The sequence below is a fragment of the Mobula hypostoma genome, chromosome 17 (assembly GCF_963921235.1).
Source record: "Mobula hypostoma chromosome 17, sMobHyp1.1, whole genome shotgun sequence".
Taxonomy (NCBI): domain Eukaryota; kingdom Metazoa; phylum Chordata; class Chondrichthyes; order Myliobatiformes; family Myliobatidae; genus Mobula; species Mobula hypostoma.
The window spans coordinates 40,500,504-40,524,203 of NC_086113.1; the positions used below are offsets into that span (position 1 = coordinate 40,500,504).

The window sequence follows — 23,700 nt, forward strand, 5'->3', positions numbered from 1 at the left end:
ATTTAAGGCTCAACTCACCTACAATACATTCAGAAGTTAGAAACAACACACAAAACAGGAGGACAAAAGGCTAAAGAAGATGGAATCCGATAGGAGAATTATAGTGGACCATGGCATAGCAAGATACCATCTTCTTCAGCCCTTTGCACCTCAACCAATCATCTCCTAGCTTCTTACATTATTCCTAGCCTCCCTACATCCACCAATCACTTCCCTCACCTGCATCCACCTATCACCCACCAGCTATTGCTCTGCTCCTTTCAACCCCCACCCTTTTTACTGGCTATCCCCCTCTTTCTTTCCAGTCCTGACGAAGGGTCTCGCCTGCCAGACCCTGCCTGACCTGCTGAGTTCCTTCAGTGCTTCGTGCTTCACTCCACATTCCCGACATTTGCAGTCCCGTGTCTCTGCATTCAGAACTCCACCCATGTCGAATGATGATTACTCAGTAGCAGGAAACACTCAGTCCCTTTTTCACAGAAGTCTGCATGCACTCCCTGAAGTGTTCAAGGAGGTCATGCCCATGACAGCAATAATATTTTTGGTGGCTTGTTCCTACAACTTTGACTAATTCTGTGCTTGCTTACAAATGATCTGAGACCTTCGCCCAAATGGAGCAATCAACAAAACTATGGCAGTTTTCTCATACAGTATATATTCAATAAAGATGTGAAATTCAATGCAATTTTCCCCCTCAAAGTAACAAGGTAACATCCCACTTGATGAATCGCTGTTCTCTGCACTGATTGTGGAAAGGTGAAATCAGTTCCTTGATTTGACCTTCTTCAAAATCAGGCTATCCTTTCGGAAAATAGAGCAACACACACAAAGTGCTGGAGGAACTCATCAAGTCGGGTAGTATCTACGCAGGGAAACAAACAGTTGACATTTCAGGCTGAGACTCTTTAACAGGACTGGAAAGGAAGGGAAGCAAAGCCGGAATAAGGTGGGAGGAGAGGAAGGAGTACAAGCTGGCAGGTGATAGGTGGAACAAGATGAGGAGGAAGGTGGGTGGGCGGAGGAGGGTGATGAAGGAGAAGGAGAAATCTGAGAGGAGAGGGCGGTGGACCAGGGAAGAAAGGGAAAGAAGAAGAGAAACAAAGGGAGGTGATGAGCAGATGAGGAGGAGAAGAGATCTCAGAAGGGGACCAGAATGGGGAATGGAAAAAGAGAGAAGGGGGTAGCGGGGAGAAATTACCGGAAGTTAGAGAAATCGATGTTCATGCCATCTATTTGGAGGCTGCCTAGACAGAGCACTCCCAAGTTGAGTATGGCCTCATCATGCCAGTAGTGGAGGCCATGGACCAACATGTAGAAATGAGACTGGGAAAATAAATTGAAATGGGTGGCTACCAGGAAATCCTCCCTTTTATGGCGGACAGAGTGAAGGCCTTCGACAAAGTGGTCCCCCAATCTATGTCAGGTCTCACTGACGTAGGTGGCTGCATTGGGAGCACCAGATACAGTAGATGAACCCAAGAGAGTTTCTGGTGAAGAGCTGCCTCGCCTGGAAGGACTTTCTGGGACTCTGAATGGCGGTGAACGAGCTGGTGTAGGGGTAGGTGTAGCATTTGTCCCATTTGCATGGATAAGTGCCAGGAGCGAGATCAGTGGGTAGGGATCAAAGGACAAGACAGCTACACAGAAAACGATCTTTATGGAAAGTTGAGAGCAGTGGGTGGGGGGTGGGGGGAGAAGGAAAGATGTGCCTAGTGGTAGGGTCCTGTTGTAGATGGATGAAGTTACAGAGAACCTGTTGTAGATGGCAGATGTTACCAGCACTTTGTGTGTGTTGCTTAAGATTTCCAGATCTGCAGAATGTCTTGTGTCTATACCTTTCAGTAGTTACTCATAGATCCTCTTCAACATTAGTGCTCATCTGCGTCCTGTTCGTGGTTTTGGCTCCAATTACCGGAAAATCTTCATCAACCTTATTTAAGGTGTGCTTCCCACTTTCACTTCCTATAGCAGGGTTCTCATGTGGTGATTGCAACAGAGCGTCCTCAATAGTGTTCTGTTTGGAACTTCTATACTCAATTACACAAACATACTAAAACGGGGATTACCCATTTCTGCATCGCTGAGGCTGCGGCCATTGAGATCTAGTATGACAAAACGGACAATGATCTGTCACTAGGGTAAACGATTTGCCAAGGATTTCCTGGTTCCAAGCAAAATTCTACGTGCTTCTTTCTTGAACTGTATATAATTATACTAACAACTTCTAATAATGAGAAGTCTAAGTGATTATTTACTGAATTGCTATGATGAACAAAGATACTATTCAGTTCTTCAGATCCCAACGGTAAGCCCATCAATCCCAGACTACGGTTCTTTCTGCTACTTGCCTATGCTTAAGGCCAGATAACTGAGCGGCATATCTCTGAGACGTTGGAGAGAAACTGAAAATCCATACAGTAATAGGAAGAATGTGCAAATTTCACATAGGCAGCTTCTGACTTCAGGATTGTGCATGGTTCCTGGAGCCTTGAGGCAGTGTCGCTAACCTGTCTGCCACAGGTCATTCTATCCAGGATAAAGTTTTCTTTTTCCTATTATCCATCAGGTGGCATAACTTCACCTATTCATAACTTAAGTATTACTGGCCAACCTCAACTCACACCTGGTATCACAATGAACAAAGGGAGTTTCACTTGCCAGTCTTTTCTTCTATATTTCCTCTGCACCAAGTTCCTCCTCATTCCACATCTATTTCATATCCTTTTAATAAAAATGATGCAGTACTGTTGCAAAGGTTGGAGAAGGAGCTCGCATACAAGTGAAACATTATTGATATATGTTATTTTATCAAGCTTAGGTACAGAGTTGATACCCTCTACTTTCTTTGTCACTGGCTAGGTATTTGGTTCATCTTCAAACCAAGGCATGCTTTGCTTTGTTTCTTTCTTTCATTGTGCTCCTGAACTTCTGAACCATTCCACAAAAACAGAAGATGTTTCTCTTCTGTGCTCTTAATAAACAGGTCATCTTCATGCACAAGCAATGATTTACTCCTCGCAGTGTTCAATCCATCAAAGCCTGGGAAGCATATTATAAAACAAACTAGACTCCTCAGGATAACTGTTGCATGTGAGTGGAGCATTTTATGCTCTTTGATGGTCAGGTGCTCCTGACCTATTATGTGTAGATCCAATTTTGTGAATACCTTTGATCCTGCTAACTCTGAGATCTTGTAAAGGAAGTGGTAGATATTATCTACTGTCTACAGCTTGAGTTGGTGTATCTCTGTAGTTTCCACATAGACTCACTATTCTTTTCCAGATTTGGGCAAAAGCATTACTGGTCCATTATCCTCTTCAGTGACAAAAACCGCACTAATTTATTCCACACTATCTAGCTCCTTTTCAATTAAATTCTCTATTGCTTACAGTTCTTCTTTGGACCAGCAAAAGACAAGCTTTGTATCTAATCTGATTCCACTGAAAAACAATTCTACCTCAAAGACTGAATACTGGTTATAGTATGCTCAACAGTTTCAAATGAATTCATTCATCCATCGATGCGTATGAAAATCCTCAATCTATAAAAGCAAACAATGCATACACTTCGTGGTCTCTCCCTACCATTCCTATTTTCTGAAGTACCAGAAAACTATTGCAGAAACTATTAATTCCAAAATGTGCTAACAATTGCATTCCAAGAGCTTCAAAAGTCATAAAGAAAAAATGATATGAAAATATATATTATTTAAATAAATTACTTCCCTATCCTGGAGAGTTAAGTAGCAGCCCAAATATCCCCATAAAATTGAAAATCCATGTATACATGGTGCACTAACATTGGATTTTGCACATCTAACTCAAATCACACTCCTCTTCAGCCAATTGTGTCAATAGAATAGTGAGTTCCAAACCTCCATATGGTCTCCTACAGCAAGACCAACATTAATAATCAAATATTTAAAAAGCGACCTTTCATACACTGTACTACTCTGCTATTGGCATCATTTTTGCCTGTGCATAATATTTACTAAATGTCATAACATCTAAGCAAAGCCAAGCAAACAAGAAAACAGAGACACAAGAGGTTCTGCAGAAGCTAGAAATCTTGAGCAACACCCACAAAATGCTGGAGGACTGAACAGGTCAGGCAGCATTTATGGAGGGTAATAAACAATTGATATTTCGGTTCTGACCTGCTGAGTTACTCCAGTACTTTCTGTGTGTTAAACAAGAAAATACTCTGCTGGAAATCTGAAACCGTTACAATGGTTTACACAGCCATGGCAGATGGAATTTAATGCAGACAGTTGTGAGGTGTTGCACTTTGATAGGAACAACCAGGGTAAGTTTTACACCATCAACGGTAGGGTACTGTGAAGTGCGGAAGAACAAGGAGTGCTGGGAATATAGCTCCATCATTCATTGAAAGTGGTATCACTGGTGAATAGGGTTGCAAAGAAAACTTTTACCACATTGGCATTCATAAATCAGAGTACTGAGCACTGGAGATGGGATGTTAGGTTGAAGTTGTACAAGACATTGGTGAGGCCTGATTTGGAGTATTGTGCAGTTTTGGTCACCTACCTACAGGAAAAGTGTAAACAAGGTTGAAAGAGTATAGAGAAAATTTACAAGGATGTTGCCAGGTCTGGAGGTTCAGAGTTATAAGGAAAGATTGAATAAGTTAGGACCTTATTCCCTGGAACATAGAAGATTGATAGGAAATTTTGATAGAGGTATACAAAATTATGAGGGGTATAGAGAGGGTAAATACTAGCAGGCTTTTTCCATTGGGGTTGGGTGGGACTACAACCAGAGATCATAAGTTAAGGGTAAAAGGTGAAAAGTTTAAGGGGAGCACGAGGGAAAACTTCTTCACTCAGAGGATCATAAGAGTGTGGAACAAGCTGCCAGCACAAGTGGTGCAGGCAAAGTCTATTTCCACATTTAAGAGAAGTTTGGATAAGTACATGGGTAGTAGAGGTAAGGAGGGCTGTTATCCAGATGCAGTTCGATGGGCAAAGGCAGGTCTAATGGTTCAGTACAGACCAGATGGGCCGAAGGGCCTGTTTCAGAGCTGTACTTTTCAGTGACTCTACATTATTTCCTCTGTGCTTCTATTGCATGATCTATTGCATTCTCAAACAATCAATCTATCAATTCTTCCTTTCTGCACTTGCTTATATGTGGTTTCTCTCCTTCCTTTCCTCTTTTTCAAATCCTGCTAATCTGTCTTTTAACTTGCCCTCCATTTGAAAGTCTAGACCAAGGATTCCCACCCTGGAGTCCACAGACCCCTTGCTTATTGGTATTGGTCCATGACATTAAAAAGGTTTGGGAACCCCTGGTCTAGATTGAAGTTATACCATCTACTGGCTGTAGAAAAATACACTGGCATGCTGGGTGCTCTCAGTCTGTACAAGGTTTCCTTTAAACTGGAAAAACTAACAGATTTGTGCAAAATCCAAGCTTGATGTAGAGAGTACAAGAAAGAATTATGCTGGCGGTAGCCAAAGTTTCCGATACCAACAAACCCCAGACTTAATGTGGAAACGCCTTAGGTCTGGGACACACTGAATGACAAATGCTGTTGACCTTTGCTCTGTCTGCTACAAACAATGGGATTTCCCAGTGGCCAACCACTTAAATTCAACTTCCCATTCCAATTTTGACATGTCTGTCCATGGCCTCCTCTGCTGTCACAAGATGGGCACACACTCAAAATGCTGGAGGAGCACAGCATCTATGGAACAGAGGAAACAGTCGATGTTTCAGGCTGAGGCTGTTCATCAGGATCAAAAAAAAGAGATTAGAAGTCAGAGTTAGAAGGTAGGGGAAGGAGGGAAAGAAGTACAAGGGAGTTGGTGATAGATGAAACTGGGAGAGGGGGAGGTGTGAAGTAAAGAGCTGGGAAGCCGATTGGTGAAAGGGGTAAATGGCTGGAGAAGGGAGAATCTAATTGGAGAGGACAGAAAGCCATGGAAGAAAGGAAAGGGGAAGGAGCACTGGAGGGAAGTGATGGGCAGGTAAGGAGATAAGGTGAGAGAGGGAAATGGGAATGGGGAATGGTGAAGGAGGGGGAGGGTGGTTATGGAAGTTTGAGAAGTCAACGTTCATGCCATCAGGTTGGAGGCTACCCAGGCGGAATACAAGGTGTTTTCCTCCAACCTGAGTGTGGCCTCATCGTGGCAGTAGAGGAGGCCATGGACTGACATGTCGGAATGGGAAGGGGAAGTGGAATTATAATGGGTGGCCACTGCAGATCCCATTTTTTCTGGCAGACGGAGCATAGGTGCTCGGCAAAGCAGTCTCCCAATCTACATCGCTTCTCATTGATATACAGGGGGTCACACCGGAAACACTGGATTCAATAGATGACCCCAACACACTCACAGGTGCAGTGTTGCCTCACCTGAAAGGACTGTTTGGGGCCCTGAATGTTAGTGAGGGAGGAGGTGTAGTGGCAGGTGTAGCACTTGATCCACTTGCAAGGGTAAGTGCCAGGAGAGAGATCAGTGGGGAGGGATGAATGGGCAATGGAGTCGTGTAGGAAGCGATCCCCATGGAAAGTTGGGGGAGGGAAAGATACGATTGGTGGTGGGATCCTGTTGGAGATGGTAGAAGTTATGGAGAATTACATGCTGGATATGAAGGCTGGTAGGGTAGTAGGTGAGCATAAAAAGAACCTTGTCCCTGGTGGGGTGGTGGGAGGATGTGGTGAGGGCAGACGTATATGAAATGTAAGAGATGCAGGTGAGGGCAGCATTGATGGTGGAGGAAGGAAGGCCCCTTTCTATGAAGAAGGAGGACATCTCGTTAGTTCTGAAATGAAAAGCCTCATCCTGAGAGAAAATGCGGTGGAGACGGAGGAAATGAGAGAAGGAAATGATGTTTTTACAAGTGACTGGATGGGAAAAGGTATAGTCCAGGTAGTTGTGAGAATCAGTGGGTTTATAAAGGATGTCAGTGGATAAACTGCTCTGGACTGAAAAGTCTCATCCTGAGAAATGAGGACATAGGTTGGAAAAGCAACACCTTATATTCCGCTAGGTAGCCTCCAACCTGATGGCATGAACATTGGTTTCTCTAGCTTCCAGTACTTTCTAGTGTCCTCTCCTATCAGCTTCTTCTTCTTTAGCCCCTCACCCCTTCCACCTATCACCTCCCAGCTTCTTCATCCCACATCACCCACCTTCGCCCTCACTTGGTCCCACCCATCACCTACCAGTTTGAAATCTGCCTTCTTCCCCCTTCCTTTGTAGTCCTGTTAAAGGATCTTGTCCCAAAGCATCAACTGTTTGTTCCTCTCCTGACCTGCTGAGTTCCTCCACGTATTATTTCTAAGTTTAGTTTAATTGTTTCATGAAATACTTTAATATTTTAGGATTTGTTTTTTAAAAAATATTTACAAACATTTTCATACTTTAAATGTCTGCAAATATCAAAGATTTTACCTAAACAGCAAAAAAAAAGATTCTCAGGACATGCTAGGATGGAGGTTCAGTAGTATGACAACTGAAGCTCTCTTTCAGCTGAGTCTCACTCCACCTCCTGGGGGTGGAAAGACAGCTCACTCCTGGAGTCTAGTTTGAATCCAGGCAATGTGCCAGATCTAAATTGAGTTGACTCATGAAGTTTCCACTCACCAAAGCACCTCTAGTAATTTTGAGCAGTTGCACCTGCATAATCATCAATTTTAGGTCATCAGCCAGATAATTAAATAATTACTAAGACAATTACAGGCATAATCAAGCTTCTATCAGGTGGATGAAACTGCCTGATTTTTAGGCTTCACCAGAACCAGCAAAGTACGTAAAAACAAAAAGCAATAAATATTGAGATTAACAAAGAATTTGTAGAACTGCTTTAATTAGTGCAGCAGTTTCAGTATTAATTCCCACAAAGCCACCATTTGTCCAAAATTAGGTACTACTTGTGATAAGCGTAGTTAGAATAAATGGGAAACTGTGTTGACAAAGCAAAATAAAAATTGTAAGTTTGGATGAGGCAGTATGAGAGAAGCTCTGCGTGGAAAATAAGCTTGTTGGCCCAATTGGCTACTCGGTGTTATAAATGTTTTGTCATGCAGTGCCGGAGTGGGGGGGGGGTCATTGTGTTGGAGAGGATGAATTACCTCCTGGCATCGCTCAGTCGCTTCTCTGAGGCTCTGATTCCAGTGATTAACCTCATGCTTCCATCTCTTCCTGAGGATCCCGCCATTCCTCCTCCCCTTGGCGCAGTCCTTTGTGAGCGCATCGTGACAAGTTGACCCCTCTCCAGCACTGAATGAGTCCTCCCCAAATAACCATAGAATGCGCAAAACATGTACCAGCCACAATTAACTTGCCAAGATCAAACTGAAAACACAAGGGCTTAAGATATTACTAAATACAGATACTCAAAAACCCTAGAAACTTGACGCTCAAAGGCAAACTGTATAGCTCATGACAGAAGAATTCTTTGAATTTTCCTTCAGGAGTGCTCTTGGCAGCAATGTGGAATTTCCCAAAGTTCAGCTGATGATAGACTGCTTTCTTGAGATGACTTGAGATCCTTTCAGAACTTTGACCTTCCCATAAAAGGCAAGTGCTACTCACTCAATTCTCAAGATGTAATGGAATCTGAAAAGAATTTTCTCCACTGTTATTTCCAAGTACCCAGGGTGCTCACACAATGGAGGGCGGTACAATGCTGCCGTGCAGGTCTGGGGACCTCAGCCACTGTCTGTGTGAACTTTGCACGTGTTCTCCCTTTGACCAAATCAACTTCCAGTTTCCTCCTGCATCCCAAAGATGTGCTGGAAGGTTAGTTGGCTACTGTCAAGTCATTTCCTCCTGCGGTAGAAGATGCAATTATTCTTAGGAATCCACCTTGCCAACCTCTTTCAGTATTGGCCTGAGAGATCAACCTTGCATTGTAAGAAGGATTCTGTGGTTTCTGACTCTAGCACGTGTAGCTGAATGACACTTAGACTGAGTGGGAAATGTTATTGCTTCAATAATATCAGAGCATCCTTCATATGCTCTGAACTTTGTCTAACTTTTAATCTCTGAATGAGGGATCAGAATCAGAATCAGAATCAGGTTTAACATCACTGGCATATGTCATGAAATTTGTTGTTTTATGGCTGAGGTGCATTACAATACATAATAATGAAAAACATAAATTACAATAAGGAATATATATATATAAAATTAAATTAAATTCATAGTGCAAAAAGAGAGCAAAAAAAAGTGAGGAACATGGGTTCATTTTTCATTCAGAAATCTAACGGCCTTCAGATTTATACCTGGTATTCTTGTATAGTTCTGGTCTTGAATGTCACAGATCCAGCCCTCAGCAGACTCTCCGAGTTCATCTATGGCTTGTGAATTTGTGTATGTCCAGTATGTTCTTGAGTGCACACACTCATCTACACAGGTCTTGATGCAGTTGGTAACAACTGTGGCATATTTATTCATATTTGAAGATGAATCCCTGAGTACCTAATTGAGAAACCCAATAGAATGAATAGCAGCAATGCTTCACCACCAGATGAACTCAATGCCTTCCATACCGCTTTGAAAGGGAGAATATAACTACAGCTGTGAAGATCCCAGCTGCGCCCAGTGACCTGGTGACCCTGTGACCTCTGTCTCAGAGGCCAATGTTAGGCTGTCTTTAAAGAGAGTGAACCCTCACAGGGCGGAAGGTCCCGATGGAGTACTTGGTAAGACTCTGAAAACCTGTGCCAACCAACTGGTGGGAGTATTCAAGGACATTTTCAACCTCTTACTGCTACAGGTGGAAGTTCCCATTTGCTTCAAAAAGGCACCAGTTATACCAGTGCAAAAAAGAATAATGTGAGCTGCTTTAATGACTATCGCCCAGTAGCACTCACATCGACAGTGATGAAATGCTTTGAGAGGTTGGTCATGACTAGACTGAACTCCTGCCTCAGCAAGGACCTGGACCCACTCCAATTTGCCTATCGTCACAATAGGTCAACAGCAGGGGCAATCTCATTGGCTCTTCCCCGGCCTTAGACCACCTGGACAATACAAACACCTATGTCAGGATGCTGTTCATCGACTGCAGGTCAGCATTAAACACCATCATTCCCACAATCCTGATTGAGAAGTTACAGAATCTGGGCCTCTGTACCTTCCTCTGCAATTGGATCCTTGACTTCCTAACCGTAAGACCACAATCTGTGTGGATTGGTGATAACGTATCCTCCTCGCTGATGATCAACACTGGTGCACCTCAGGGGTGTGTGCTTCCCCAAAGTTCTACTCTCTATATACACATGACTTTGAGGCTAGGCATAGCTCAAACACCATCCATAAATTTGCTGATGATACAACCATTGTTGGTAGAATCTCAGATGGAGACGAGAGGGCGTACAGGAGTGAGATAGGCCAACTATTGGAGTGGTGCTGCAGCAACAACCTGGCACTCAGTGTCAGTAAGACGAAAGAGCTGATTGTGGACTTCAGGAAGGGTAAGACGAAGGAACACATACCAATCCTCATAGAGGGATCAGAAGTGGAGAGAGTGAGCATTTTCAAATTCTTGGGTGTCAGGATCTCTGAGGACCTAATCTGGTCCCAATGTATCGATGCAGTTATAAAGAAGGCAAGGCAGCGACTATACTTCATTAGGAGTTTGAAGCGACTTGAAGTGCCAACAAAATCACTCAAAAACTTCTATGGATGTACTGTGGAGAGCATTCTGACAGGCAGCATCACTGTCTGGTATGGGATGGAGGGCGGGTGTCGGGGTGTTACTGCACAGGACCGAAAGGAGCTGCACAGGGTCATAAATTTAGCTGGCTGCATCTTGAGTACTAGCCTACAAAGTACCTGGGATAACTTCAAGGAGTGGTGTCTCAGAAAAGCAGCATCCATTATTAAGGAATCCCAGCACCCAGGGCATGCCCTTTTCTCACTGTTACCATAGGTAGGAGACACACACTCAGCAAATCCAGAACAGCTTCTTCCCCTCTGCCACCTAATTCCTAATTGAACCTGTGAGCACTACCTCACTTTTTAAATATATATCATTGCTGTTTTTGCACGATTTTTAATCTATTCAATATACATATACTGTAATTGATTAATTTATTTATTTTTCCTCCTATATTATGCGTTGCATTGTACAGCTGCTGAAAGGTTAACAAATTTCATGACACATGCCAGTGATAATAAACCTGATACTGATTCTGAAACCCAACACGCCTTCCCTACTTCCTTCTCTTAAAGTGGAACTGTACTCGCGTCCTGAGTCTTGCATCTGGGGCTGCTGATTTTGAACATCAATAGGTTTTTAAACAATCTTTAAATGATGTTGCTTACTGAACTACCCATGGCTGTGATTGTGGATTTCAGCTTTAGCAGGCCGAAGTGGGAATATTTGATCATTTCCATCTGAACTGCACACAAAGAGTCACCACTTTTTGGGGCCCTCTTGGTACACACCCATCTTGGATTAAAGTGATAACGAGAGGGACAGTCGTATCAATCCTCATTAGTTCATTGAGCAGGAGAAACTAAAGAGCTAGAAATCTGTTGGCTCAGATGGACTAACTCTTTGCTGCCCCACTGGAAACAGAATGTTCCAGGAGAATCATTAGATGATACAGCACATGTTCCGTTGGTTGTCGGTACATAGTAATTACCCAACTTAACTCTTCAATGATATTCTCCACACACAGAAGTACATTTCTGACTTCAAATAACCTCTTGTGTCATTCTTTCCTGACCTGTGCGGAGTGGTCAAGTTAGCCATTTCTATGTCCGTAATGGTGTATTAGGTGGTATAACTGCTTCTTAAGCAAATAGCCATGTGGGTACAAACTTCCCCAGATCTTTAACCCTGTTTGCCAGAGGCTTTCACATTTACGATTCTAGTGAATTCCATGTGTAGCTCTTCTACAATGCTTTCTCTGAGAATGCTTGAAGTAAACATTTAATATTTCTATTTTAGACACCCTTGTGATTATAGAATATTTTATTGTCTAAGATCACATAGCTAAATTATCAACTGAGAACTGTTCAGGTTAGTCCATCCTCTCAAAGTGTTTTCATGAACTGTATAAATAATATAACTTGTTGAGTCCTGAGTGACCTCAATGACTATTATCAAAAAATCTATGTCCATAAATTGGAGGGCAAAAAACTAACACTCTACTGATATCAGAAGATTCATGCAGTATTCTGATCTAAAGATAATCTTCAACAGTAAATAATATGCCTGATCAGATTCTGGACCTATTAACCAATCTTTTCCTAACATCATTGGTCACCAAGTTAATTTGAGACCCTGACCATATTTGGATATTCCACAAAGCGTCTAACTCAAGACTTCTACATCTTTCCCTGAATTGACCTTTTGCCTTCGTCAGATAATGGGCCATACATCGAATGTATTCTTCCCTTAATGGGACAGTCTACAGTACCGTTGATGTGTCAGCCTCTAATTACTTTGTGCTAATCAGAAACTTCATCTTCAAAGTCCCAGTGACTCATCACATAGTTGCAAGTAGCAAAATTGCTTTCAAAAGTAAAATCTGTATCAAGTGCAGCAATTGTCATTATGTGCATATTTCCTTTTAGTGACTCATAGCAACTGTGCTGGTATTGTGTTCAAATGGTTCCCCTTGTTATTAGAGAATGTACAGTATACAACCTGAAATACTTGTCTTCACAGGCATCCACAAAAAACAGAAGAACCCCAAAATAAAGAATGACAGAAAATTTTTAGAACCCCAAAGTCCCCCCCCACCAATGCGAGCAGCAACGTATCAACCTCCCCCTCCCCCCATGCACTAGCAAAGCACCCAAAGACAGACCATGATCTGCAGTCAGCAAAAACTATTGTTCACCCGACATTTCGATATGCTGCAGGCTCTCTCTCTCACTCACAAGGGACAGAGAGATATCATCCATTTCACAGCGAAAGGGGAGACTGACTGATGCTGTTACCGTATTACCGTCTGCCACATCGCTTTTTATTCTGAGATTCTCCGACTCAAGAATCGGCAGCAAACTCTCCCCGAGTCAAGAGAAATAGAGAGAGATTGCGACCACTTGATTACTTAGATCTCTGTCCATACGTCTGCCACAGCAAAATCCTGATGTTTCTTCTCCTACAATGCTTCAGTCAGCACCACTGGTCTGGAATCGGTCGTCCACATGGCCACACCTCAGAGGAAATCATTTTCCAAGCCATGCCGGGAATATTAGGGACTGCACTCCTATCAGTTGACTTTCATTGCATTTAATAAACTTCTGTGTCATGCTTTTCTCTTGAGAACTGCACTGATTTTTTAAAAGACCAGATGTAAAGAGAATGTGTAGTGATGGATCCAGAAAAGCAAATCTCATCATTTTGTGGTCGTGTTTGATTTTTGTTGCTTCCTGAACAAAGCATTGAATTTTGTCCTTTGATGGTTGCAGTTGTGGCTCGCACAGGGTGAAAGTCTTGACTGGCTTTTCCATAGAAATCCAAAAGATATTTAAGCAGTGTTAGGCTGTTCAGCCCAGAATATCTGCTCCCTCACCCAAACACAACTGATTTATTTTTTCAACCCTATTGCGTTTTTAATATTTCAGTAATAAATTGAGTAATATTATATACGTATGTTTGGTTAAGCATTTGTTGTTGTTTAATAAAGCAATGTGGGTTAAATGTAAAAGTACGTAAATGGCATACGTCATTACGCCAACACATGAAGCATGTGCACCTTGCTTAAAGTAAAAACGAACTAAGATTCACCTCTCTTGGCTCCCTTTCTTTCTTTTCCATAAGTTTTACATTTTGGAGTTTAAAAACTGAACAAACCCCTTTCCCCCACTTTCTCTCCATAAGCCTTAACCCACTTACAAATCAATAATTTATCAACGACTACCTTAAATATGCCCAATGACTTGGCTTGCATGGGAATGAATTCCACAGATTCACCACCCTCTGGCTCAAGAAATACCTCCTCATCTCGGCTCTAAAGGGACGTCCTTTCACTCACAATCTTCTACACCGTCAGTCACAAGGCTTATCGTGCTTTGATTAAATAATTCTGAACCTTTGACCAAACATTAACCAGTTGACAGGTTTTTGAATGCTAGAATGGTTTCCCCCAGCTTTTGACCCCATGCATCAAATGTATATTTTTCCGCAGTCTGAAACTGCTATGATGTGAAATATTCTTTCAAATTCTGAACCACCATCACAAATGAGTTATTGATGAGCTATAAACTTACTAAGCGCGGGATACTTTTTGGAATCCCCTCCGTTATCATTATTGGATTCACATCTTGCGTTAATTGTGAGGTTTCATGCAGTCTTCAAGTTCAAGAACATAACCTGGCATGGTTAGCATCTCCATTCTTTCCTTGTGGCACATGAGTAATTCATACTCACAAATTAGGAGCATTTTAGCCCCTCACGACTCTTCTGCCATTAAATAAGATCATGGCTGATCTGCCTGCAAGATCAACTCTGCACTCCCATCCACCTGTCGTGATCATTCACTATCACTTCCACAAACTCCTACCTCCTGCTTATTACATACCCACCCCCTTCAAAAAAATCCAAAAACTCTTGCTTTCAATACATTTTGAAGAAGAGTGTTCCTGACAGAAAAAGAATGACTTCATCTCCATCCTCCCATGTCCACCGTGTCCATACCCCTATTGATTTTTTATGTTTCTATCCACTTGCCCCTCATTCTTCAAAACCCCAGCAGATAAGGCCTAATTTGTCCCACATTTCTTCATCTGATAACTCCTCCACTCCTGGCATTAATGCAGAAAACGGTCTCTGAAATGTTTCCAATGCACAAAAATTCTTCTCTGAGTAAGGGGTTCAATACTGTGTATACTTCTCCATATGTGGTCTCACAAAAACCCTGTACTTCTGAAACATAAACTTTCTACTTTGCTGTTCGGTTCCCACTGCTGTAAATGATAACATTCTATTAAGTTTCATAATTACTTCCAGTACCTGCATACTAGTGTTTTGTAAATTATACCATAGGACACCGAAATGCTTCTACACTTCAGTACTGTTATACAACCATAGGCTGTCCATGTGCTGGAGATGTTATTTTCTTATTCCATCGAACTGCTCTCATAATACCTAAAGCTTTGTGTGTTCATATTTCACGCTCAATCTTTTTCTTTGCATTTCTTCTATGTTTCTTGCTCTAACTTTGCCTTAAAAGATGGCACCTTTAAGATTGTTTGCTGTTGTCTTACAGTGAAAAGAATCTTGCCTTCAGCTCACCTGCCCTCCCTTGATCTAAGTGGTATGAGCTACTCAAAAATCCTCCTACTCAGCCACCAATTGGGAGATTGAACCTTCATGGCTTATAGTCTGCTGTTTGTCTTCATGACCATGGAACTTTTACCGTTTGCACAGTGCTATCAAATGCAAAATTGCTGATTTCATTTATTCTGTTTTTATTCTTTTTTAGCTCATCCAGTTTAATGTTGTATCTTAAAACAGGCCTTGGATGTTGCTAGAGTACTATTAAGTTCTAATTACAATAACATTTAGGGGACTTATGATGGCTAAACACATCACATGTTCATTCTAACAGCAACATTTTGCATAAGCTATGTGCATCATAGGTATACACTGATTTCAATATACCCTGCAGCCTCATGACTTATTTACATAACTAGATACAAATATACTGCATGCAGTTTATGCATCTTTCCAGATAAAGTAAATGTTTTTTTTATTCAATCCTGGGATATGTCTGCTGCTGTCAAGTTACCATTTATTGTCTAACTCTAATTGGTTACTGAGTAGACTGGTTTGTGAGGCCATTTTAGACAATAGTTAAGAAACAAACATACTGAGTCACAAAGAGGCCAAATAGGGGAATCCCCATTACCGAACTTGAAGAAGTTATTATTAGTGTAATAGCCTAGTTAATCTTTGGCAGTATTCAAATAAGCAGACATTGGTATCAGAAAATCTGTTCCTTAAATCCAAGGAGAAGCCATTTTATTTTTCTTCTTTAAGGGAAGTCCTTTTACATCAGTTCCTTTCAGCACTACAAATGCTGTGAATAAGCATTTCTTTCTTCTTCCAGTTTCTTAATAAACCTGATTTACAGTACTCATTTGCAGACATTTCTCTACACCAGTGATACAATTTTAGAAATCAGTAATTAAAAACAAATTCAGAAAAAATGTTGGCTGGTATTCCTGAAATAATAAGCAAAACCTTGGATCTCTTTCCAAGAAACAAAGCAACTGAAATATAGCGAGTGATTCCCTAATTTTTCACTTACTATTTTTATAGGATTGGCCTCACTCTTGCCTGCTGATGAATCTTCCATATGGAAGTCTTCCTGTTTCTCAGTGAAATGGCTGTTCATTTAAGTTGAACAGCATGTTTCTATTCTTGGAGCGGTTAATCTTGCACAATTTCCCATAAAAATCCATACAGCTTAGAATCCAGTTCGTGTATTACATTATCCAGGTCAGTACAGAAACTTGAACCAGCCATCGGCAAAGATATATCCTTGCATGTACATTTATGAATGCCTTTGTTGTCATGTGCAAGTATAGAGGGGCTATAAATGAATACTGGTACATGCAAGACATATATCACGGATTGCCTGGCCTTGTTGATTGAAGGAAGAGCATGTGAATGAGGAATATAAGGGAGGTGGTATGATGCCAAAGTCAGGCATTGGAAGGGGTCTTTTAGGGATAATAGGAAAATAAAGGAAATTTCAAGTGAAAATACACATGGAAGTGGAGTGAAGTTTAGGATGTATTGGAGCTTAGTAAAGACAATATAAGCATTGTATCTTTTAATACTTAATTGAGGTAAGTTTGAATCTAAGGAACATTGCAATTAGAGTAGCATTGGATTGAGATCCCGTTATATACCCTGCCTAGTACCCTGTTAGGCAAGTTGGGCAGGACATGCAACAGGGAGCTGATCTTACTCAATCAGTCTCATAGCTTGCTTAAAGTGAAAGTTTGCCCCAGCACACCCCTTGTCAACAACAGCAACATCCATTTACATAGAACATCCTGAGGCACTTTGCAAGGGCGTTTCAATCAAAACCTTAAAATCAAACCACATGTGAAGGTTTGACTATTGACCAAAGTTTAAAGTGTGCCTGAAAGCTGGCAAGAAAGGTGGAGATGATTCAGTTGTTAATAGCAGGGTGACTAAGTTCAAGGATGCTCAAGAGACCATAATTAGAGGAGTGGCCTCATCTCATAGCGATCCTTTCAAAGATACTGAGAGGGTAGACCATTGAACGATTTGAAAACATTAAAATGGAAGACTTCTTCAGTAGGGTAGACTTCTTCACAAAGGTGATGGATGAATGGAACTGTGTGAGTTTGCATACTCAGCAGGGCTGACCTAGAATTGGACAAACTTGGTAGGAATGCACTGGATTAATTAAGGCTGCAGATAACAAGGCATGATTGAGCAGTTCAGGAGCTCAGGCAATACTGTTGTTGGGCAATGATACAAAGGTGAAAAATGGTGATCTTGGTGTTGGAAATGACTAAAAATTAAATTGTTTTATTATTGTCACATGTATCAAGATGCAATGAAAAGTTCATCTTGCATACATACTGTTCATACAGATAAAATCAGAAAATACTAAGGAACCTTTCAATAGTCTTATAACAGTGAGGTAGAAGCTGTCCTTGAACCTGGTGGAACATGCTTTTGTACCTGCTGCCCGATGGGAGAGAGCAGAAGAGAGAATGTCGAGCGTAGGTGACAGGGTAAGGAGACAGAATCTATGGAGGGGATGCTGTTTCTATGACGAGTCAAGCAGTGTTCATAAGTCTCTGCAATGTCTTGCAGTCATATGCAGAACAGTTGCCAGATTGGATACTTTCCATGGAGCATCAGTGAAAATAGTTTGAGGTGCAAAGGGACCATGTTTGTTCTGCTGCTTGAGGAAGAAGAGGCTCAGGTGAGCTTTCAGGATCACGGCGACTGCAGCTTGACCAGGACAGGCTACTGATGCTGCTCACCTCTAAAAACAGAAAGTTCTCAAACCATTTAACACTGTTGATGTAGGCAGAAGTTATACTGAAACTTTATCTAGTTTAATTGAATTTCAGCCAGGAAATTTAGGGATTTGGTAGATATGGAATGGAATTTATGACAGTGAACAGTTTGAGTCCCGAATATTTTGCAGTTGCATTCTAATCCAGTACTTTTGGGACTTTAGTGGTGCTGGACTGGCAGATCTTCTGGACTACTGGGTGTAATTTTAATAACGCTGCAAAACACGTTTAATTCAACTTTTAAACATGTTTCACAGAATCAAAAAGAATTTTCCATTGATCTTGGTAAGTTAAACAGGGATGCAAGGTTGGAATCCAAGACATTCTTCAAGAGAGAATAGAAACAGAATCTTTGTGAGTTGAAAAGCATAGTGGGAAACAGGGCCGTGGAAAGTTAGAGGGGAGCATTGACAGCATTTTCATGATTAATAGAGCAGGCGTCCCATGGACTGGAAGAAAATGCAGGAGGCAGGGTCCAGAGAACATGGTAAATATCTCTTGGGAACACACACGAAATGTTGGAGTAATCAGCAGGCCAGGCAGCATTTAAGAAAAGAGTACAGATGATGTTTCAGGCCAAAGTCCTTCGGCAGCACTCTTGATAAATACCTCTTGGTGAGCCAGATGCTGAGTCACCAGAAGTTCTGAATAATCAGATAGCAAATTATTGAAGTTTAAACCTCTGCTCATCCTAATACTGTATACTGAACAAACTATAAGCAATGAGTCAAGGAGATGGTGCTGAGATAAAGATGGGTATCATCTATGGAAATATGGTATGTAACATTCTCCTTGAAAATGCTGCACAGGAGCACCACGCAGAGGAGAAAGTGGTTGGTGGAGGCAAGGTTAGATCATTGGGGAAACCTTAAAATTTGTGCAAATATTAGTGTGGGCCATCTGATGATCTGTGAGGAGGATAAAACATTAGCACACACTTTAGACTTGAATTTTTACTGCCTGCTCTAATCTCCAGCCTCAGCTTCCCTGATTATTTTTTTTCTATTGACATGGATGTTAATTTTCCTTCTACGTTTGACATTAAAAGTTTGGATTACATTTCACTATTACAGCAGTTCAATAAGTTTTCAATGTAACTGAGACATTATAACTAGAATCAAGAAAACTAATAGTGGCCGCAATCGGCACCCCAGGTAATGAAACTACAAATAAAAGATGTTCTCCTGCCACTCAGCCAGCCTTTCCTTGTGATCTTTATCTGAAGGCAACATGCGGATGACTGGAATATGTAACCAGTCAGAATGTTACAGTAAATGAAATTAAAATAAAACAACTGCAGATACTGGAAACCTAAAATAAAGACAATGTGATACTCTTGAAATAGTTCTCTGCCTTAAAACTGAAATTGAAATGGACTAAATGTGAATTAAAAAAAAGGCTAGGTAAATTCAGCTGATGAGGACTTCAATTATAAACATCACAATGTACTTGTAATATTTCATTCCATTCTTTGTGCACCTGCAAAAATCATGTTTTTATGCATTGAACATCAGCTCAGAGTAATGATAAATCAGTGACATATCTTACTGAATCTGGAATGTGATTTAAATTATGTTTAATCGCATGTGACATTTAATGACTCCTCAGTTTTGAGAGGCAATTATTCTGTTGCCTTTCTGATAGCAACATTGAGGCAGTCCAATTTCATTCCTGCTAGCTTTAACAAAAATTCCACAATTATTATTGTGTCCACTACTTCATCCTGACCTTAACCTTCTCGCCATGTGCAATGGATTTATTAATGCTATTTCTTTACTCAATTAAGTTTCTCTGAATGAAAATTCACTCCAGCAAGAACTCTACTAAATGGATAAGTACTTCCTTAAAGATTCTGTTTTATCTACATACCTGAGGAACTGTTTTAATTTAGTTTCAATCATTGTGCCATGACTAAAATGGCCTGAGAAGATAATTTAATTTTCTGTCCCGGAATAGATTTCCAGAACAGAATGGAAGGCGCTTACTTCGCCAAAACAATGTGCTTCCTCAAGGAATATGGTCCTTTAATCACGTTCAATAGTGTATGTACTTGCACTTTGCAAAATGATTCAAGAAATACTGTTACTGCTTTATTGAAAAATTGGATCTGTGAATTGAATCTGTTTTTACCAATCTCCATAATGAAGGATTGATTCCATAGAATTAAGAATAGCGTGATAAGCATAATGATTGTGGTTGTCAGTGCAGGAAAACAGTAACCTACCCTACATGGTCTGCATATGACTAATGTTCTCCATTGCATTGAAGACTCTTAAGATGGCATTACTTGAAGAAACAATAAAGAGGACAGACCACAACCAGCTTCTTAAACTACTTCAGGATGTGGGTATTCGATAAAAGAAAAGTTGAGTAATTGTTATTCCTTGGAACATGCAAATTAATTAGTTCCAAATCTCATCTGTTACCCCTTGCTCGTGCAAATCTTTCCTTTTCAATGACACGTCTCTTACCACTTTCAGGTACAGCATTCTAGACCATTAAGGTTTGTTATGCAAGAAAATATTCTCATTCACTTCACCCCTGGTTCCTTTGTCAATTTTATTAAACCGTTAATCTTTGTTAAGTGGTTTGTCTACCCATTTCCAATTAACTACCCCTTGTCCGATGAGAATAAGCCATTTTCTTTAGTCTGGCTGTATAGTTGAATCTGGAAATCCCAATTATCTTTCTGGAGATCACCCCCTACACCTACTGGAGGTATTGGATCCTATCCTATGTGTGCCATGATTACACTGATAGAGCAGGAAATTGAGCCAAGAATAACTGAAGCAAATTATTTACATTAACAGTTGACTGAGACACCACAGAGGATCAGGGGATAACCATTTGTAAAGGTCATTTACATTTTTAAAAGGTACAAAATAGAATATGTTAATTTGGGATTGACTGAAATTGAAAGTTACGTAATTTTAGAGTGGATTAATAAAAGAAAAAAAACTTATTTTTATTATTTTTACAGGTTTGTGACCCTCAACCTTACTCTGGAGATAAGAGTTTATTACCCAAGTTGAAACTCCATTGCAGAAGACAGGAAGTACCCTGCCATTGGGGCGACTGTCTTTCAGATAGACATTGAACCAAGGCCACATCTGCCCTTCCAAGCGGATGTAATGGACCACAACTTGAAGAACATTTGATGGGTTCTACCCATGTTCTGGCCAAGAGTTAACTCTTAACCAACATCTGAAATGGCTGATCTAGTTATTCCTTCTATCACTGTTTCTGTGAGACTACTCTTAACAACCCATTTTCCACATTAAAAAAGAAACTAAATTTCAGAAGATACTTCTTTACTGTAGAATAATACAGCACTTATGGACTTTGTAAAATAAATCATTAATTTCAACCTTTTTATTATTATGGCATTTATTTTAGTGTTATGCCACTGTTAGGATCGTCTAATATTGAAAGCAGTTAAAAATGGACCTCACCATCATAAACAAATCAAGATCTGAAACGGTAGCTGGCTAGTCAGAGAAATAAAGAAGAAGGATATGCTATTGGAGTTAGATGAAAAGCATTGGAAAGAATTTCAGGAGGACTATTAGCAGTATCATCCTGCTGATCTGCTGGGACAAATGACCGCTTTCTGTGTTAATTCAGAATTTAGAATTTTAAAGATAACCTTGCAAATCTGGACGGTTTCTTTCTCTAACCACTAAAAAAAATCAATTCAAAGGGTGGAAGTTGTTTGTGAAAGTGTAGAGCAGGGATAGGCAACAGGTGAACACATTCTTTCTTTCTACATTTCAATCAACAGAAGCAAAGGACAGTTGAACACAACCAAATCTGCCCAGCTGGTGCCCATTTTGTGTTTCCAGCAAAGCCCAATTTCAGATCCCATCTTGGTCATTGGTACTCTTGGTTTCCAAATCTAGTTATTGGTTAGAAAGGTTAATGGGGGGCCACTTAATTCCTATGATAAGTTTGTATTCTTTTTGGACTATGCCAGCAGAAGAAAGAGCTTCTGACAAGTTTTCTTCATCTACATCATTATATAATAACCTTGAAAAAATATGAAGAATAAATCATTCCCTAGGTCATCTTATAAATCTTTTATGGTGCCTGTTACGATTCATCTAACAAGTGAATGATATTAGCTTCCCTTTCAGAAGAATAACCTGGCAAGTATATTGCTGTGTGTAATTGCGTTCAGAACCATGATTATCTTGTTTTAGATTTATTACCATTGACTTACAAACACTCAAAACTGACCCTGATTGGACTAAGGTTCCTGAATAAGCAGTGTCCCCAAGCACCAAATTTCTTCTCCAGCAACTAATGATTTGTGGTTTTGTTTTATACTTAAAACTTCTTCAGTTTCTTTACTTCATTCCCAATGGATTAAGGGAGAAGTGAAATCTCCCAAAATGATCAGTGATTTCTATTCCTTATCCAAAACATGTTTATATGTAACTCATAATCACGAACTACTATTTAAAAAATGCAATGTTGGATTGTGAAAAGTTGGAGGAATTTTGATGATGAAATTTGTTAAAAATTAAAACCAGCAACAGACTCAGAAGTAGGCTGAGATCATTGCTATTTTTTGGCTGAGTCTTCTTGTAATCATTAAGTTAGAGGATACTGGTACTGATTGAATGTAAGCATTTTGGGTATAGTGTCAAAAAATCATGGTAAGTCAATACAGGTTAAAATCACTCCGATGAACTTTCAAAGGGCTATCTTGGTGTATTCATATCTCATTCTAATGAATATGCTTTATGTTATTTCAGGATACGCAGCGATCATTACATGCTAAATTCATTAAACATCCTGAGGTACAAGGAGCTACTAGAACAAGTAAACACATTGTTAGCAAAAGAGGTAGCTTTTAAAACATGTTTAAAAGGAGCAGAGATGACAAGAAGGAGAATATAGAAGGAATTCCAGCAAGAGTCTAATCAACTATTGGTTTGGTTAGCCATTTGTGGAATTCATGTAAGTTGGGAATGTATAGGAGGCCAGAACTTCAGGGATCTTGGAAACATTTAGGACTGAATGGGGTGTCAGAGTTGAGAACTGGGTTATGGTGTAATTGATAAACAGTGGTGGGAAATTTAAATCTGAAGTGTTACTGTACTGGGAGATGAAGTATATAGTGGGTATTGGATGAGTGGGACCTGATGGATAGTATTTGGAATACACCCACAAATATCTGTGTTGTATAAGTGTACTCTAATCACAACATCCAGCTGGTCCAGACTCTTAGTAAGTCAAACAGAAACCCCTAGTCTGCCAGAAAACTTTCTAGTGACATACATTAACTGAAATATGCTAGGTGTTGTATCAGTTGTATACCCAGTTCCTGACGAACAAGGACGCCCAAGAATTACTGTCACTTCGGAATGTTGAGCACCACTCTAATGACAGTTTGGAAACTAGGTCATGAACAGGTAGAAGATTGGAGAAAGATTGAAAAATGAGCAAAATTGAGTTGAGTTTGATTTACTGAATGGTTTAGAGAAGTTTTAAAGTATTTAACTGGAATAACATGCATAGGTGTAATTTACTATATACACAAAATAAATGAATTTTTGAAAAAAAAAATCAATGCACCATGATTTAATGAACACTTCTTAATGATTATTTCTGTCATGATATTCAGTGTAATTGTAATAAATGAATGCCCAACTCATCAAAGAAACACCAAATGCAGCTAAATTTTCAGTGTA

The 23,700-nt window shown here is 40.3% G+C and overlaps 1 protein-coding gene and 1 long non-coding RNA gene across 12 annotated transcripts in view; one reads left to right on the forward strand and one right to left on the reverse strand.

The window, feature by feature from the left end:
- LOC134357955 (aryl hydrocarbon receptor-like) overlaps nt 1-23,700 on the reverse strand; it is a 196,967-nt gene that overhangs the window by 142,352 nt on the left and 30,915 nt on the right. The window contains exon 2 of one of the 11 annotated variants that reach the window (XM_063069770.1): nt 9,253-9,448. The exons of the other annotated variants lie outside the window; for them this stretch is intronic. Coding sequence (XP_062925840.1) covers nt 9,253-9,424 — 172 coding nt within the window. The 5' untranslated portion in view covers nt 9,425-9,448. The remainder of the gene's footprint in view (nt 1-9,252; nt 9,449-23,700) is intronic. 11 annotated transcript variants of the gene reach the window in all.
- LOC134357958 (uncharacterized) lies at nt 17,617-21,358 on the forward strand. The gene is made up of 3 exons (XR_010020763.1): nt 17,617-17,713; nt 20,273-20,369; nt 20,985-21,358. It is a non-coding gene; the product is annotated as an uncharacterized LOC134357958 (long non-coding RNA).